The 20,379-nt window shown below is 35.6% G+C and overlaps 1 protein-coding gene across 1 annotated transcript; it reads left to right on the top strand.

Annotated features, from left to right (window-relative positions):
- The first annotated feature begins 5,292 nt into the window (after nucleotides 1–5,292).
- On the top strand, nucleotides 5,293–16,203 carry LOC113765760 (UDP-glucose flavonoid 3-O-glucosyltransferase 7-like). Its single transcript, XM_027310006.1, has 2 exons — nucleotides 5,293–6,029; nucleotides 15,921–16,203. Exons 1-2 carry the CDS (start codon nucleotides 5,293–5,295, stop codon nucleotides 16,201–16,203), a joined length of 1,020 nt encoding a protein of 339 aa, XP_027165807.1.
- Nucleotides 16,204–20,379: the final 4,176 nt, after the last annotated feature.

Genomic DNA, 20,379 nt, shown 5'->3' with positions numbered 1-20,379 from the left:
AAACCTCACACTAACACTGTTCTTTGCCCTATAAACACTTATAATAGTGGAGGAAAACTAGAAGGTAGTATATAGATAGCAAAGTATATATCTGGTTTGGTTGATAGATGCCTTATATATAGGCTAAGAAATTAGGAATGTTAAACTACCAACATTAATAGGAATTAACACTTTCATATTTCAGTTACAAATTGAAGAGTCTACATTCATTGTATAACGGTAAAAAATCACTAAATGAATTCATAAAACCTAATCATTTCATAAGTTATAAAAGCAAGACATAAAACCCATAAGTTACACATTTAAAAGTTTCAATTTGTAACTGAAAATTTATTTAAAGAATTTGTAATTTATTTTATTTGAATTCAAAATAAATATGTGATATTTTTTATTAAAATATCCAACAATCCCCCACTTATTTTAATAAAAAATATAATATTCAAAACTTAACACTTAATAGGGCAAAGATTAAAAATTCATGCATAATGAAGGTGACAATGCCTTTAAACCTTCACTTAGTGCTCAACAATTCCCGTGCTAGAGTCAAAGTGGACTTAACCTTTAAACGATGACTACTTGAGGGCACGTGATATCGTGTCACACATATGAACCTTTCAGTGTTCTCAAATAGGTTTCATAAGCCAGCACATTTATGGCCTTGTGCTTTATCCCGGTTTTCATGAGTGCTCTAGAGAACCAGCCCAAATTCTCATAGGAAGCGGCCCTACTTCCACACTCATATAGGTGAGTCTATCAAGGATGCTCCTATGACTTAGACATCCCACCCATAAGGGCTATAGAACTCATTAAGGGAATAAAAATCCCAACCTCGCTTATCGTCATAGGATCACAAATGCACTTACATCATAGGGATAGACAATATAATCAAAGTTGTGTATATTAATCAACCAAATCACTCTATGATTCGTTTGTCTCCAACCTAGTTCTTGGGATCTCCAGTCCCTAGGTGGTTGTATCCTCATAGGTGATTTTTAACATATATTAGACTTTTGTCTTATCCCCCTCGATGTGTATCATATCCTTGACTCAAGCTTGAGATTTATATATTCAACACAAATAAAAAAACAAAGATATGATATTCTCGAATTTTTTCAAATAATCTCTTAGTGGTCCAAATACATGGAACCAATCTTCGATGAGAAAATTTCTCATCCATATATTTTTGCCAAATAGTGTAGGCGTATATTTACTCATAAGTAATTTTTTAATTTTTTCTATGGCCAGTAGTCTAGTGATGCACTAGAAGCCATTCTCAAAAATAAATCATATAAGTCACAATAATTTCTCTAATAAAATTTAACAAATAAATTAACAAAAATTCATACCTTAATCTTGGATTAAAAATGCAAATACTTTGTACCATAAATATGTTGATTTGGCATGGGTTGAGGCACGGACTAGGTCGCTCTCTTTAAGACGATTCGCGCCCCTACGGAGTATCTTCCGGTGTAGTAGGTCTCAACACGTCGCCTCCAGGATACAACAGCCCAGCCTTTTGTACACTGTAGTCTACTCCAATCTACACTATTGGAACAAGACAGAAACCTCACACTAACACTGTTCTTTGCCCTATCAACTCTTATAGTAGTGGAGGAAAAATAGAAGGTAGTATAGAGATAGCAAAGTATATATTTGATTTGGTTGATAGATGCCTTATATATAGGCTAATAAATTAGGAATATTAAAATACCAATATTAATAGGAATTAACACCTCATATTTCAGTTACAAATTGAAGAGTCTACATTCATAGTATAACGGTAAAAAATCACTAAATGAATTCATAAAACCTAATCATTTCATAAGTTACAAATGCAAGACATAAATCTCATAAGTTACATTTTTAATAGTGATCTTGTAACTGAAAATTCATTTCAAAATTTGTAACTCATTGCATTTGAATTCAAAATAAATATGTGATATTTTTTATTTAAAGAATTTGTAATTTATTTTATTTGAATTCAAAATAAATATGTGATATTTTTTATTAAAATATCCAACAATCCCCCACTTATTTTAATAAAAAATATAATATTCAAAACTTAACACTTAATAGGGCAAAGATTAAAAATTCATGCATAATGAAGGTGGCAATGCCTTTAAACCTTCACTTAGTGCTCAACAATTCCCGTGCTAGAGTCAAAGTGGACTTAGCCTTTAAACGATGACTACTTGAGGGCACGTGATATCGTGTCACACACATGAACCTTTCAGTGTTCTCAAATAGGTTTCATAAGCCAGCACATTTATGGCCTTGTGCTTTATCCCGGTTTTCATGAGTGCTCTAGAGAACCAGCCCAAATTCTCATAGGAAGCGGCCCTACTTCCACACTCATATAGGTGAGTCTATCAAGGATGCTCCTATGACTTAGACATCCCACCCATAAGGGCTATAGAACTCATTAAGGGAATAAAAATCCCAACCTCGCTTATCGTCATAGGATCACAAATGCACTTACATCATAGGGATAGACAATATAATCAAAGTAGTGCATATTAATCAACCAAATCACTCTATGATTCGTTTGTCTCTAACCTAGTTCTTGGGATCTCCAGTCCCTAGGTGGTTGTATCCTCATAGGTGATTTTTAACATATATGAGACTTTTGTCTTATCCCCCTCGATGTGTATCATATCCTTGACTCAAGCTTGAGATTTATATATTCAACACAAATAAAATAACAAAGATATGATATTCTCGAATTTTTTCAAATAATCTCTTAGTGGTCCAAATACATGGAACCAATCTTCGATGAGAAAATTTCTCATCCATATATTTTTGCCAAATAGTGTAGGCGTATATTTACTCATAAGTAATTTTTAAATTTTTTCTATGGCCAGTAGTCTAGTGATGCACTAGAAGCCATTCTCAAAAAACTCCATGGGTATTTTTGCTTTTGCAAAAATATCAAAAATATTTCAAGTACCTTCACATCAGGTCATACTTGTCAGTGAATGCTAGTCTGCACAACTCCAAATAAAGTTAGAATAGATTCAAAAAACAATAATTATGTTATACTCATAACTTGAGCAAATAGAATGGGCATATATTTGCTCACATCAAGCAAAGCCACATTAATTTCCATCATTTTTGTAATCTTCTCAGTGGCTAGTAATCTAGTAACCCGCCACTCTCATAGTCCTCAATGAATTTTCTTTTGCAAGAAAACTTCATAAGTAATTCAAATCTATCCAAATCATGCCTCACTTTTTAATCTGCACAACTCAAATTAGAGATTAAGAAAATTCAAAAAATATAATAGTCAATGCACTATTATGTTTTAATTTCAAATTTCAACTTGCAAGTAATGCAAGCCTTATAATGAAAAATCTCAAGAGTTTCAAATTCATAGCTACCAGCTTAGTCAACATCCACTGTTTGCATTTCCATCCAAGCATAGTCTTACTATAGTCATGCTTGGCAAGGAAATTAAGTATTCCAGTTTGCATTAAATACAAAGACAACCACATAGCAAACAACATGAAATAATTTAATATAAATCCAAAAGTTGTTGGTTGCCTGCAAATTGATGGCCTTTGACTCGAATACATATTGTTCAATGTACAACATCACATTTTCAACTGAAAAGTTCATATTCACAATTTTAACAAAATACAAGTTAAGAGAATAGAGTTGTTGAGAATTATATGGCTAATAACTTTATATTTCACAACTTCAAGCCACTAAAGCTATTATCCATGTATATAATTTTTCCTTGGTGATAGTGTAATCTTTTCTTCATGCACTAAAGCTATTATCCATGTATATAATTTTTCCTTGGTGATAGTGTAATCTTTTCTTCATGTATAATCAGTATCGTTTATTGCTTGTGAAAATGCAAACCTCAAGCTTGACTAAGATCATATGAATTCAAGATAAAAATTAGAGAATTTTAAACCCTCACTATTTAAATATAACCTGAACCCTCATAATTGCAGTTTTTTTTTTATGCACCATGATACCACTATTCTTAAGATAATAACTGGCCACGTTATACATGCATTTCATGGAGTATATATCTTTATCACCAAATTAATCATTTATATGTCAATGCCAAAATTTTCAATCGAAATAAATCCGTTAATAAAAGAGACATTGAAAGTTCACTATGTAACATGACAAGCTTATGTGAAAATAGTTGCTTCATACAACATATATTAAAAACTCAAAAATGGCAAAAAATTATTGTATTCGGTCTACTAATATTGAAAGATATCATGCAAGTATCATGTTTCCCTTGAACAAACAAATACATGATATTTTGTTAATAATAGACAACTTGGATTCAAAGATATATATTGCGAATTATTTATAAGTGCTTACACAATATTGATACCAGACTCTAAAGCATATATAACCAATGAATATTATCCTTTCTAATCTCAGTCTATAATTATGCCCATTCACATGAAATATCTTGTTTATTAAAGTTTGTCCGGATTATGTTATACACCATGTAAGATTCTCATCGTCAGAATTATGTTAGTTTTATGATTAGCTTATTTAGAAGCAAAACATGCAATGATAACCTTATCTTATGTGAAGAGGCTAATCGTCTTAAAATTGTTGGTACTAGACCAAAATAAATCATATAAGTCACAATAATTTCTCTAATACAATTTAACAAATAAATTAACAAAAATTCATACCTTAATCTAGCATTAAAAATGCAAATACTTTGTACCATAAATATGTTGATTTGGCATGGGTTGAGGCGCGGACTAGGTCGCTCTCTTTAAGACGATTCGCGCCCCTACAGAGTATCCTCCGGTATAGTAGGTCTCAGCACGTCGCCTCCAGGATACAACAGTCCAGCCTTTTGCACACTGTAGTCTACTCCAATCTACACTATTGGAGCAAGACAGAAACCTCACACTAACACTGTTCTTTGCCCTATAAACACTTATAATAGTGGAGGAAAACTAGAAGGTAGTATATAGATAGCAAAGTATATATCTGGTTTGGTTGATAGATGCCTTATATATAGGCTAAGAAATTAGGAATGTTAAACTACCAACATTAATAGGAATTAACACTTTCATATTTCAGTTACAAATTGAAGAGTCTATATTCATTGTATAACGGTAAAAAATCACTAAATGAATTCATAAAACCTAATCATTTCATAAGTTATAAAAGCAAGACATCAAACCCATAAGTTACACATTTAAAAGTTTCAATTTGTAACCGAAAATTTATTTAAAGAATTTGTAATTTATTTTATTTGAATTCAAAATAAATATGTGATATTTTTTATTAAAATATCCAACAATGATCTATCCAGAAAGCTTCATTTCTCATTGTTTGCGCCATAACCTTTGGCAATATGAGCCTCATAAGTCAGTCAGCTCAGATTCTGAGAGTTTCTTGATCCCTGGTTTACCAAACAAGATTGAAATGAAGAAGTCCCAATTGGAGGATCACATGAAGGAAACAACACCGTACTTTGAAATGATAGTAAAACCAATCAAAGAATCAGAGCTTAGGAGCTTCGGCTTGCTTTTTGACACTTTTTATGAGTTGGATTCTCAATATGGTGATTACTTTGAAAAGGTAAGAGGGATAAAGTTTTGGACCATTGGACCTCTTTTCTACTTCTCCAACAAGGAGAAAACTGACACTACTGCCGATGGGAAGGATAGTTGCTTAAACTGGCTTGACACTCAGGGGGCCAACCAAGTCCTCTACGTTTCTTTTGGAAGTGTTGTAAGATTCTCAACCTCCCAACTCAAGGAAATTGCATTAGCTCTTGAGACTTCGAACCAACCGTTCATTTGGGTTGTCAGGAAGAGAGATAATGACCAAGATAATCAACAAGAGACTGAAGAGAGCTGGCTGCCAGATGGTTTTGAAGAAAGAATAACTGAAGGAAACACAGGTCTGATCATTAGAGGTTGGGCTCCGCAGTTAAAGATCTTGAACCATCCGGCAGTTGGAGGGTTTATGACTCACTGTGGTTGGAATTCGACGATGGAAGCTATGACTGCTGGGGTGCCATTGATTACTTGGTGACAGGTGTCGAACCTGTGCAATAATAATTACCTACTCAACAAAAATACAGAATTTGTATATAGCGGTGAGCAGGGTCGAATCCACAGGGATTGGGGATAACTTATTTCTTTTAGAGTCCAAAGTATGGGGGAGGTTTTTGGAGAATATAAAATGACTAATTAACTAACTAATAAAACAATTAATAGAAATTAATCAATAACCAATATGACTCTAGCCAAAGGTACAACTTTTCAGACACGGTCCATGCAATTGATCATCGACGCAAAGATAATTCAATTACTCATTAATAGATTGGTTATAGTTGCCATACACGCGATGAACAACAAGCCTTTCCTTAATTTCTCGATAGTTAAGGTACGACCGTTAACTATTTCTCTAACCAAGAAATAACCCTAGGTACGACCATAATATTTAATTACTTGACTTCATTAATAATTAGAAAAGCCCAACCCTAACCAACAAACACGCTACGAGGGTTTGTTTAAGTTAGATCATACGTTTCCCTAACATGAAACCAATCACGCTAGTCGCCACTGGTATTAATCGATAGAACAATTACGGATTCCATCAATTAATATGACAGTAGATTATTAGGTTAATTCGAATATCGGGCCCTTGACATTCAAATAACAAAACAATCTTAAACAATTAAATCAAGAAACGTACAAATACCAATAAATAAAAGAAATAAATAAAATAATTAGATCTCACAGATGTTCGGAACCGAGTTCTCAAATTGACCTTCGACTAGATGAGAAACTTAGCCACGCCTCATGAGAAAATCTCCACGTAATTTAATTGAGGTCCAGGCCATCAAAGGAACCAAGAAAGAATAAAACTAAACTATGCTAAAAACTAAGCTAAAACTATTAATCCCCCAAAACCTCCTGTACGTTTGTCTTCTTAAAGCCAAAAGAAATGACTCAAGTTATCTAGTGGTCCCCACGGATTAGAAGTCAAGGAGCAAAAGAATTGGAGCCCTGCCAAATTGCTTGTTTCCTATTGCCAGTAGAGCTCTAATCTCCTAATCAGCAAGCAAATGCAGTCCGTCTCTTCCTCTCCTTGTGGGCTAGGTCGATGGAGCCTTCTTGAAGTCTCCCACTTATGGAGCAAGTCCCTACTTTTTTGTAGTTTCTTGCTCCAATCCCTGGAATTAAGTCCAAATACCAAATATAAGTAAATATTACTAATTAAAACAATATTTGGCAAGGATAAAAGGAAAATTAATAATAAAATAACCAACAATTAACATTCTATCAATTCCCCCCACACCTGAATCATGCTTGCCCTCAAGCATGGGAACAGCAATTGAACACCAAAATTTGACAATGGTTGTTGCTCCAACTACCGTATTGCCAAGATATCCAGAAAAATATATATCAAACATCACAAGTTAAGATCCAAGAAAAATCACCTCGGTTAGCCTCTTAACCACCAACTCCTCCAATTTAAAGCAAACTAATCTAAGAGAAAGGAATGGTTGCTTACCTTTATCAGCAAATGGTCCAACTATTAATCAAAATCTCGACATTACGATCACAAACCAGCAAGCTGATTTATTCACATACTAACACAATCTTTATTTTATTTTTTTTCTTTTTCTTTTGTTTTTTTTTTGTTTTTTTTGTTTTTTTGAGTAACAAAAGACTTAGTCTATAGCTCTTAGAGTTTTTTGACGCGAATTTCAACATTTGCCAGATGGAGGAGTCCGGTTACTCAGTTCTAATTGCTACGGGACCACGCACTCATAGCAACTACTACCTTTTGACGCGAAAATCAACACTTTAGGTGAAGATCCCCGGTTACTCAGTAATAACTACTAGCGGAGTACAGTCAACTCTTATTTACAACCATATAGCACGATATCTAAAAGCAACACAAGAATAACAGCAGCCAGCCTCAAATTTTCAGACATGGAGAACTAAAATTAATAACCGGACCAATTCACGTGAAAAATGCCAACAATCATTCCCTATGCCTAGAAAAATTAACCAAAAATTGGAAAAATTAAGCAATTATTGATATTCACCAAAGAGATGTTCCTGAACTCAACCACATCAACTTGATACCTTTTTACTAATAAAATTTGGCAATAGCAGAATTAGAGGCAACAATCCAACATCAAAACTTGGTATTCAAATAAGAACTGACCACTCAGAAAAAGAAAAGAAAATAAGCGAAAAAGAGAGATAAATATCAAATTAAAACAAAGGAAAAACACCTAAAAACCGAAAACTGGAAATACTAGCACCCAAACTGATCCCCCCCACACCTAATTCACACATTGCCCTCAATGTGATAAACTAACAGCAAAAGGAAGGGGAAGGATAACAGTACTTCCCTGAAGTTGTCAAAACAGGAGTGGGTCAGGCGGAGTGCTGCCAAATTCTGCGCCATGTTATGCAACTTGCATTCGGAGTTGGACCCAGTTGTTAGCCCCTGGGTGGTCCCCTGCTTAGCCAAATGCAATAACAATGCATCCCAAAACCGCAACAAGTGCTCCAATGAATTTAGCAATTGAAATGAAAAGGACAAAATACTCCCACACAAGGCAAATGGAGGCAACCTACTTCAATAAGCAACGGAAATGGCACAGGAGCCGTCCAATGCACCAATTAAATGCAATACACCCCAACCAAAGGCAGCTCAATAGACTCCAGACAGAAAGTACCAAATGATACTCAATTGACACAAAAAACAATCCCAACAAAGCAGCAAGATCGAAGGATACTCAGTCACAGATGCTCAATCATATCGAAATAAGAAATTGTAAACAAATTAGCCCAACCAGTACCACTGGTGCATGTACAGGAAAGAAGGGAACCACATGGCCAACCCAATTAATAAAATGCACACCTGAGGCACCCCAAAGGCTAGAAAAGTACCCTAACAACACAGCAAATTGAATGAATATGCACTGAGTCTCTAATTCAGTCAAAATAAGATCAAGGGGCACGATACCGAAACTAACAAAGCAGAACTCAAGTGATACCAACAGGGACCCCAACAAAGCAATGAATTCAACCAATTGGAGCAAGTAAAACTCAACAAATGTCACCAATTGGACAGTCAAATACCCAAGTCAAACGCTCAAAATAGCACTTGGGCCAAGGAACCAGCAATTCCAGCAACAACCGAATAGAAATTAAGAAAGTTTAAGAAATCTAAGCAATGCCGCAACCAGTACCACTGGTGCACAGACAGGAAAGAATTAAATTCAACGGCAGCAACTCAACCACAAGAACTGAAACTTTAAAATAAGCAAGTATGCTCAAATAGAAGCCACAACGATAGGCAAAAGATCTCAACCAGTACCACTGGTGAGTCACAGGGAAAAATTAATCAAACAGCCAACAATGCAATGAATAGCAGAAAATATCCCCACTATGGCAGCAATTCAACCCAATTCTGTCCAAAATTTACCCTAGAAAATGCCCAAATCAACACCTTTTTTTATCCGTCAAGAAATCCATACACAAATTTCAGAAATTTAAGCTAATTGGAGAAGGAATTACAATACCTCCACCTGTCAATTTCTGACAGGTGGTGACGGCGTGGCTGGAAAGAAAGGCTCGCGAGGGAGGAGGAGCTGTTGGCGCGCGAGGTTGCTGGCTGCGGGGTGCGCGGGTTGAGGTGACGTCCTGGTCTGCTGTCGCACGCGGACAGCAGTGGAGGGAGCTGCGCGCGGAGCTTGGCGAGCTCGTGAGGCGGTGGCTGAGGTGGGAGCGAGCTGGTGCAGGCTGCTGCGCGCTGGTGGTAGCGGCAGGCGGCGCACGAGAAAACTCCTGGGGCTGGGGCTGCGGCGGAGGAGCGGCGTCCTGGAGTGAGCTCGTGCGACTGCAGAGGTGGAGAAGGGAGGAGATGATGGAGAAAGAGAGGGTGGCGGTGGCGTGCTCTGGTAGTGGGCGGCGCAGGGTGGAGCTGGTGGCGTGCGGCTGTCGCGGCGGGAAGAGAGAGGCACGGCGAGTTGGAGGTGAGCGAGGGAGGCGGTGACGCGCGATGGAGGTGCGTCGGCCGAAGAAGAAAAGAAGGAAAAAGAAAAAACCAGGCTGCGGGGAAGAAGAAGAAGAAGAAAAGGGAAAGAAAGGAAAGAAAGAAAAGAAAAAGAAAGAAAGAAAAAACGAAGAAAGAAAGAAAGAAAAAGAAAAGAGAAAAAAAATAGTTTTTTTTTTGGGTTTTTTTTTCAATGTTTTTTCCCAAAAAATTTTTCCCGAATTTTAATTTTTGATTTTTTTTTTCAATGTGAATTTAAAAAAAAATTTTAATTCATTTTTGGGTCGTCAAACACCGCGTGGGCACGCCAAGATTGGTAAACGTCCACTGATCTCAGGAGACACAAACACCGCGTGGGCACGCTAAGATTGGACTTCCTGCCACAGTAGAGAAAAATATGAAGACCATTACTACTCAACTGAGAAACAAAAAATGAAAGAAATGAACAACAAAAAATAATAAAATCAATATTTGGGTTGCCTCCCAAAAAGCGTCATTCTTTAATGTTTTTGGCTAGACATTGCCATATTTATTCACGGAGGATAAAATCTTGTGCCTCGTTTCAGTGCTTCATCCTCTATATAGTCCTGATAGCCCTTGTAAATAGAGTAATCCTTCAGCACACGAGCTACGATCTTCCGTGAACTAGTAGATGGCGTCAAACCGATCAACATTAATCTAGATTCTTCACTCACTCCTCCACCACACGCATTTATTGGTTCAAGATATTTCGCCATCTCCACTCTTAACTCATTCCTGCCATGAGACTCAAGAACTTCCGGTATAACAAAATCAATCTCATTAACAGAAATCATAGAGTAAGAGTTAAGAAAATGCGGGTTAGGGAGTGGAGGTGGTGTCACCACATTTGATGATTCTTCACTGGATTCTTTCACTTGAATGGGTTGTGGTTGGGGTTCCATTTCTTCCTTTTTGGCTTCTTTTTCAACTGCATCTGTAGATTTCTCATTTTGACACTCTTGCATCTCCTCATTGTGACGGCCCCACTTCCCCCTAGGGCGTACCCCAGGGTTCAACGGGTCGCCTGCCCAGCTCTCACCAGGACTCACTCACTATGGAACTCGAATCATGTATATACATCCATAGACAATAGATGCTCAAGTAAAAGATAAGAAACTTCTACACACCAGAAGTCTTCAAAGTTTTTTACCATTCAAGTACAAACATCGAATATACAAGGGTTCTCATTCCTCATACAACCAGCCCGTGCCAAGCACTAGGGCGAGAACCATTACAAGGCCAAAGAACTAGATCAACTAGACTATACAGAACGCTCGTCCTTGCTCGCCTTCCCCTGCTAAGGAAAACAATTGACGTGGTATGAGCTAAAAAGCCCAGTGAGGTTCTATATATATAAACAAGTAATTAAACAAGGAACATTAGTCATGTAATAACATTTAATCCAGAAAACATGTCCAATATAAAGCAATGATAATACATTCATTAAAAGGATACAGGCTCACGAGGAGCTATTTGTTTGTTCGTTCGTTCCCTTGACATTTCCCCTTATTCCTCCAATGATTTAAAAATTTCCTTTTTGAGAAGCAAAACCCTCGTGCCTGCTTTTGTTCATTCATCCCTTTCCGGACGTTGGCCGGACTCCACCCATCCGGACGTTGGCCGGACTCCACCCATCCGGACGTTGCCGGACTACAAGGTAATACTCGAGTATACCAAATTCACCCAGGTCACCATATCGCCCGACCGAGTCCGCTTCTGGCTCGAGTCGATCGGTAACAAGAGCAAGGGCCCAGTTCAGCCAAAAGGCTTACATTCATGCGCAACTAGTATTTCAACATTTAATCACCGAAAATTTCATATTTATTTAGGTCGAGTGCGATAAAGTACACACTCACCTAGCAAAAGTTCATTTTAAAAATCATAGAAAACAAGTAACATTTAATCAAATAGTCACAAATAATCACATAGATCCAACAATCCACATAGTCATAGAAACAAAACGTATATAGAACACTCACCTATTTACGCACAATAACGTGCAAAATATTCTTCCGGATATTACCCTTAGTCACCAATGAAACCTATGGTTGAACAAGAGAGCATATTACAGTTTATCGAGCAAAACATTTAAGGGAAACAAAGAAACCCGACTAATTAGGAATGAAACGTGTAAAGATCACTTTCAAGTAAGAAGAGGGTTGTTTGAACCCAAGGATGAAAAATCATGTTTTAAAATGGAAAACCGGTCATGGTATTGGCTAAACAAAAGTATACAAGTTCAAATAGAAACCTAGCCCTCGAGCGAAAATTTGGGCAGCACGCCCTTTGTGTTTACCAAATTTTCCAGCCATTTCGGCTTCATTATTTTTCCTCAACCACAACCCAACATCACACATAAGCAATTCAAGTCAAGAGCCGTTCCATAGGCTCACAATATCATAAGAATAAGAAATACAGTAATAACAAGTGCAGAAATTCAATTTAGCAAAAGACAGATTTGACGTATGAAAGCGGAAATAACTTATCCGAGGCTACGCTTATCGGATTAAGACGCAACCTATGCCGTTTCGAAGCTAAGACTCAGGGCTACAATGTTCATGAAGGTCACTTAGTCCAGTTTCTAATGTAACTTGGTCAAATGCTCGAATTACTAAACCAGAAACTAATTCGTCGGCTGTTTAAATGCAGAACACTGTAATGGACATATCTTAGAGTACACAAGTCCGAATCAGGTGTTCTTAGAGGCATTTGAAAACTAATTCAGAATTATACAACTTTCATGTTTTGGCAAAACACTAAATCAGAATGAATCCTAGTCAAAAAACGGGATAAACTGGACTTAACTGATCACACGGACTGCTTAGGAAATACTTAAAACAGTAAGGGTATTTTGGACTTTTTACATGGTACCAAGCTCGGATTGAGCTGAAATTTTACAGGTAACTAGAAAACATCATTCTCTATAACTTTCATGTTTTGTGTAAGAACTGATTCGGCCTCTAACATAGAGTACTAAAACCGGGCAGAAAGAGAAGAAATGAAAACCCAAATCTGGAAATTCATGCATTCAAGTGTTAATCCTCCATAAAATCACATCTTTAACCAAAAATTAAATGAACAAGGACCAAGATCAGACTTTATACCTCAAAAGCAAGGCTTGAATGAGTGATACTCCACCTCCTTTGAAAAATTTTTAGTTCCACAAGCTTCCTAACTCACAACCCACACTTTAATCGGTTTAGAATTCGATTCTAGCACTTGGTTGGTGTAACTCAAGAAGAAAATTGTTTTCACTTGCTCTCCCTTTCTCTCTCTCTTTGGTCGGCCATGAAGAAGAAGAAATGAGGAAGATTAAGCTTAGTTTGTCTTATAAGAAGGTTGGAAAGATAAGAATTAATTCTAGCCACAAGTTTGGCTAACACTTGGCTTACTTACAACCACAAAATTTTCTCTTTCATCCCTTGCACTTGGGCCACAAATTTCGGCCAATAGGAGAGCCAAGAGGGGGAAGATATTTTACTTCACTAGTGTTAAACTTGTATGGCAAGAAAGTGGTGGTCAAGTGATGGTTCAATTGGTAATACACGGTACACGTCGGTGTGACGCGTTTTCTCTTAAATCGCACGTACTAGGGTTTTTACTCCCTATTCGCTAACTTTTTATCATTGCTTCTAATCACATATTATTTCTCACCTAAAAGTCACTCTTAAGCACCAAATTTGATCCCTACTCGGTACCGGATAATTATACTGCGGTTACACGAAAAATCCAATTTCACCTTGAATTGAAAACGAATAGGAAAACCCTAATTTCCTATGGTTATTGGTACTTTTCTAGGGTGATTGAACCATGGATAACATGAAATAATAGTTACCAAATAATTTTCAAATAAAAGGGAATTTTTGAGAAAAATACAAGAAATTTGCGAGTCCTCACACTCATCACTAGTCAAGCAAATTGCACTCTCGTTTTCTTCTAGATCAACAATGGTTTTCGAGGGTAATTCTTCCATTTGAGAAGCCAATCGATTTATTCTGGACGTCAATAGATATAGTTGATCTGTCAGATTACTCATTGCATCCTTCATCATCTCATTCCTCATTTGTGTCTCCTGTTGGAATTGGTATGTATTAGTAGCTATTGATTCAACTATTTCTTCAAGAGACATACCTGACATAGATGACGATTCTTGAGACTCATACTGCTGAAAATTCATTGGCCCTGTTGTATAATTATAATTGGAGTTATCCCACCATCTTTGATCATACCCGTTTGGATTAGGGTTATACCACGTTTGAGACCAGGGTAAAAAATCTCCATAATTATTGAGTGGGACACTCAGATTATCTTGATATTCGGGGCACATACCGGTTGAATGATCCCTGGCGTAACAAATTTTACAGGTTGCAGCAGCCATTCTTTCTCTAATAGAGTTTAGTGCCTCTGAATATGCAAACTTAGCAAAAAAAACTAGTTTCATCGCCTTCTCCGGAAACAAAATCCATTATATCACCAAAATACGGAGTGTTAGAAGCTATAAGCTATATAAAAAAAATAAGAGAAAAATAAATTAAAAATGAAAATAAAATGAACTCAAAAAGAAACAAATTAAACAGGCACCAGTCCCCGGCAACGGCGCCAAAAATTGACAGGTGTCGAACCTGTGCAATAATAATTACCTACTCAAGAAAAATACAGATTTTGTATATAGCGGTGAGTAGGGTCGAATCCACAGGGACTGGGGATAACTTATTTCTTTTAGAGTCCAAAGTATGGGGGAGGTTTTTGGAGAATATAAAATGACTAATTAACTAACTAATAAAACAATTAATAGAAATTAATCAATAACCAATATGACTCTAGCCAAAGGTACAACTTTTCAGACACGGTCCATGCAACTGATCATCGACGCAAAGATAATTCAATTACTCATTAATAGATTGGTTATAGTTGCCATACACGCGATGAACAACAAGTCTTTCCTTAATTTCTCGATAGTTAAGGTACGACCGTTAACTATTTCTCTAACCAAGAAATAATCCTAGGTACAACCATAGGATTTAATTACTTGACTGCATTAATAATTAGAAAAGCCCAACCCTAACCAACAAACATGCTACGAGGGTTTATTTAAATTAGATCATACGTTTCCCTAATATGAAACCAATCACGCTAGTCGCCACTGGTATTAATCGATAGAACAATTACGGATTCAATCAATTAATATGACAGTAGATTATTAGGTTAATTCGAATATCGGGCCCTTGACATTCAAATAACAAAATAATCTTAAACAATTAAATCAAGAAACGTACAAATACCAATAAATAAAAGAAATAAATAAAATAATTAGATCTCACAGATGTTCGGAACCGAGTCCTCAAATTGACCTTCGACTAGATGAGAAACTTAACCACGCCTCATGAGAAAATCTCCACATAATTTAATTGAGGTCCAGGCCATCAAAGGAACCAAGAAAGAATAAAACTAAACTATGCTAAAAACTAAGCTAAAACTATTGATCCCCCAAAACCTCCTGTACGTTTGTCTTCTTAAAGCCAAAAGAAATGACTCAAGTTATCTAGTGGTCCCCACGGATTAGAAGTCAAGGAGCAAAAGAATTGGAGCCTTGCCGAATTGCTTGTTTCCTATTGCCAGCAGAGCTCTAATCTCCTAATCAGCAAGCAAATGCAGTCCGTCTCTTCCTCTCCTTGAGGGCCAGGTCGATGGAGCCTTCTTGAAGTCTCCCACTTATGGAGCAAGTCCCTACTTTTTTGTAGTTTCTTGCTCCAATCCCTGGAACTAAGTCCAAATACCAAATATAAGTAAATATTACTAATTAAAACAATATTTGGCAAGGATAAAAGGGAAATTAATAATAAAATAACCAACAATTAACACCCTATCACTTGGCCAGTGTTTTCTGAGCAGTTTTACAATGAAAAACTTGTTCAGGTTTTGAAAGTTGGAGTCAGTGTTGGGGCAGATCATTGGAACTTATCTCCAATTAATGAGGGTCCTGTAGTGGAAAGCAAACAGATAGAGAAAGCAATAAGCCTATTGATGAGCAACTCTGAAGAAAGCCAGGAAATCAGAAAGAGGGCAAAGAAGATGGTAGCATTGGCAAAGGGGGCTGTGGAAGAAAGTGGATCATCCTATCAAAATCTGCTTGATTTAATTGGTGCATTAAATTAAAGAATGTGCTTTTGGTGTCAAGAGTTAGTTGTCGAAGGAGTACCACTACTATGATCGCAAAATGAAATGTTTTGAGATTGGAAAATGTCTCTAGATACTTTTTCTAAATTTGTTCAGTTTATTGTCTAAGGATGAAGGGATGCTGCAATGATAATAAAGAGAGTTGAATCCGGACACATTGCTCGTTTGGTTTTATGTTTCATGCCAATCTAAAAATGGCTGTGATTCTTCATCTATAATACAAGACAAACTTCATGCACTTTTATTTCTCATTCTAACCTAATTTAAAATAATATGACTCGGCTGGTGGAGGAATTAAGAAGGAAAATAAGGAAAGATAGAGAAAAGAGGTGGTCAAATGGTTTTGAAAAAACATAGGTACTGACTAAAGACTAAAGAGTAGCAACTAGCAAGGGTCTTCCAAGGGGGAAGGAATTGATATGGATATGGCAACAGATGTACTTTAGAGGAAGGAATGGAAGTTGATTAGCGATACTCCTACATTTTTTCTTAGCAGTAGCCAGATTGATATATGTTTTCAGGTACCTGCTCCTTCTGGTGTCTTTTTAGTTAAGTCTGCTTTACAAGAAGTGAGAAATAAGTCATCTATTGTTGATGGAAGCATCTGGTGTGGCATAGCTCCACAGTCCCTCTGTTCTCATTTGTATTATGGCTTTTATGCAAAGGGCGGCTCGGTACTGTAGACAGGCTTCTCAATTGGGGAATGGAGCATTTTGACCCTTTTATGTCTGCTACGCAAGCACAAAGATGAATCTCAAAGTTACCTTTTCTTTTTGCAGTCTAATTACTTGACAGCCGTGTGGAGTAGAATTATAAAAGCTTTGTTTGATCTTTAGAATTCCTCAGAGATGCCGAGATGAAACTACTATGGTTGTCAACTTATCTCCATTTCTGGTTGAAGACCTTTGGCAGTAAGGTGAAGGAACTGGCTTGTAACTGTTACACTGTACCAGATCTTGAAGGAGAGGAAGCAGATGCTACTCTCTTCCCAGTCTGCAAATAATGTTGGAGTTGTGCAATTTATTCTTTCATGCTGCCATGTACACTGGCATCATGGGAAAAGCACATACAGAATGGGGATTCTTCCTCCAAAACAATGGGTCTATTTGGACAGAGTGTTATTTGAAATATTATTTGGAATAATTACTGTAGCACCTTTTGTGACGTGACGTATGCGAGATAAAAAAATGATTGAAAATATAAAAAAGTGAGTTGAAAAATGTGTGTATGATTCAGGCGAAATATTATTTGGAAAAACGGGTATCCAAACAAACATGTTTAGATAGGATGAGTTTATTTGCCTGTTTAGCTTTAGTATTATTGAGTATAATCTATAAGTTACATGTGATTTTCTGCAATGATCAATAAAATAAGTTTATTTGCCTTTAAATAATAAGTAAGAGAGTAGCAAGGGCTTGATCATCATCAGAGTGGCACCCCATAAATTTAAGATTCTTGACCATGCATCTGGCAATAGCTAGGGGTCATGCCTTTGAATTTACTTCCCCTGCAGCTTGCTGGAGAGTTCTACAATGAGAAGCGTGTTGAGCATGCATGTGCCAATGTGAGCTCTACAATCCGAGTTTGAAAGTTTACTGAGCACAAAATATTACTTAAATTTGGCTTGATTAATTGATGAATCAAGTTTGAATGGGCTCTAATTAAGCCGTAATCGATTTTATTATTGAGTAATTTGGTTCGTCTTTTAATTCTAGGCTATTCTAACTCTTTTCTTTAAAAAAAATCTTAGATGGATAGAACTTTTAGCCCATTACACAAATTACCACTAAAAAATCTAAATGCATGATTACTTGAAAAGCCTACTCTCGTACTACCAAAAAAAAAAAAAAGAAGTTTAAGACCAATACTGAGATTACTTAAAAGCTTTGACTCCAAAACCACATAGCTTCCCTCTTTGGCACAAAGAATCTTCTGAGGCAACTGTCCCACCCCCACCTCCACCCCACCCCACTTCTGCCAGTGGAGTTGCTACATCCGCTCATATGGCAACTTTTTGTTTTTAGCATTTGCAGTTCTCATTTTTTGTCTTCTTTTTTATGTTTTCTTGAAGATTAACTAGTAATTAGTGGAGAAAATAATGCTCTCTCCATCCCACTTTGATAGTTTTATTTTCTTTTTTTATCCATCCCAAATTATAGTCCATTTTTTAATTGAAAAATATTTGTTAACTTTTAACTTCTATAAAATGCTCTTCTTTAATGTATTTTGTTAGTCCTTCCATTCCACTTTGATAGTTTTGTTTTTCTTTTTCTTCAATCCCAAATTATAGTCCATATTCTAATTAAAGAATATAATTGATTTTTAACTACTTTAAAATGCCATTATTTAATGTACATTGTTATCAATGAATATAACCTACACTATAAATTAATTGTTTTGATTCATACATACTTTGAATAGTGCAATTTTTCATCAATATTATTGTTACAATTACTGTAAAGATGTAATGGTTACCTATAATACTAATACTAATGTAAGGGTATTTTAGAAAAATAGTATGCTAGATTTACTCATCCAATAAAGTTAACTAATTTTCTTAAATTATATGAAAAAAAAATCATGATTACCAAAGTGGGACAGAGAGAGTATCAATGAATATAACCTACTTTATACATTAACAAGTTTTGTACTCGTTCGTTGAACGGGAATCTTTGAAAAATAATAAATTATTTAGTCAATTTTATAAAAATGTCGATATGAAATACAAACTTAATATATATTTTACTATAACTTTTCTTAAATATATTACTATATGCGCATTGTAATATAAAATATTATTATAATATAAATTTGAACATCTAATTCAGTAAATAATAATTTAAAAATGAAAAAAAAATAACATTCGGCAATACCATAATATTCAAAAACAAGTGCAGTAAATAGTATCAAATAATATTCTACTCTTCAGAAACTTATTTTTGTTTTTCTTCTGTTTGAACATTCTCCTCGATTTGTTCGTGGAAATCAGAATTTATTGATTTTCCATTATCACTGCATAATAGCAAAGCAGGATAACTAAGTATAAAAAAAATAAATGATTTATCGCATTCAAGATTGTGTATAACAACACGTAAAGATTATATTTTAAGAAAATAAAATAGTATATTAAATCTACCTTCTCATGCAAATCTTTTTATGAGGATTTTCTTCCTCTGTAGTTTTTGCTGAACCTTCTGATGAATGATTCATATGAAGTGTATTGAAGTGTTGTTGATTAGAATCATCTGTTATACTAATTGAGATCTGGGAAGAAGATGCTTCAAGTTAGTATTGGTTGTCGGTTCCACCAATCTGATAATAATTTATCAAAATTAAAGGTAAAAATATTATGTGAGATATAATATGTGAAATATAAAAGAAATTCATTACTAATTCAAGATATATTACTAATCCTATGTGTTCATAAAAAAACAAACAGAAAATAAAAATAAAAAAAATTCAAGAAATATTACTAAACTTTTACAATTGAAGATCAACATGCCTTTTTTAAAAAAAAAAATATGTATTGAAAAAAGATATACCTGATAATCAAGAGGGGTGGAAACCCAAAATCGATGTTTTAATGTGCCAACCACTTGCACTGAAAATACCTAACCATGAATTTGATGCTTGAAATCAATATATTAGAGGCTATATGTAGCGTAGGCATAAGAAATAAGAATTGATAAGAATATAAAAAGATATTGATAAGAACATTAAATGTAGGTTTATCTTGATTTAAGTTGTTTAAAGTACGTAACTTTGGGTAAGAAATAAGAATCCTATAATATTAAGAATTCTTATAGGAAATAAAAATCAGTTCTCAAGACAGATTTTACCTACTTTGAAAGACCACCTCAACTATATCGAGTCCTTTAAGCGCATGGACTCCTATGATGTGGGCCCATACACTAAATACTCACCATCATCTAAGCAGAGATGTATTGTGAATCTTATAACCTAACAATGAGTATAACTTGCATGTTTTGATTAACAACGAACGAGTTTATAGAAATTTACAAACCCGTACTCAAATAGGAATTTATATTTGATTGTACTCGTGCTCAAATAGGAATTTATATTTGACCGTACAGGTCAAATACATATAGTTAATTGGATTCAATTAAATTTTTCTTTTTCAAAAATTTCGTGCTA

This window comes from Coffea eugenioides, chromosome 1, assembly GCF_003713205.1.
Source record: "Coffea eugenioides isolate CCC68of chromosome 1, Ceug_1.0, whole genome shotgun sequence".
In the NCBI taxonomy this organism is placed as follows: domain Eukaryota; kingdom Viridiplantae; phylum Streptophyta; class Magnoliopsida; order Gentianales; family Rubiaceae; genus Coffea; species Coffea eugenioides.
Note: the sequence above shows the minus strand (reverse complement) of the source record. Positions and strands in the feature narration are given on the sequence as shown.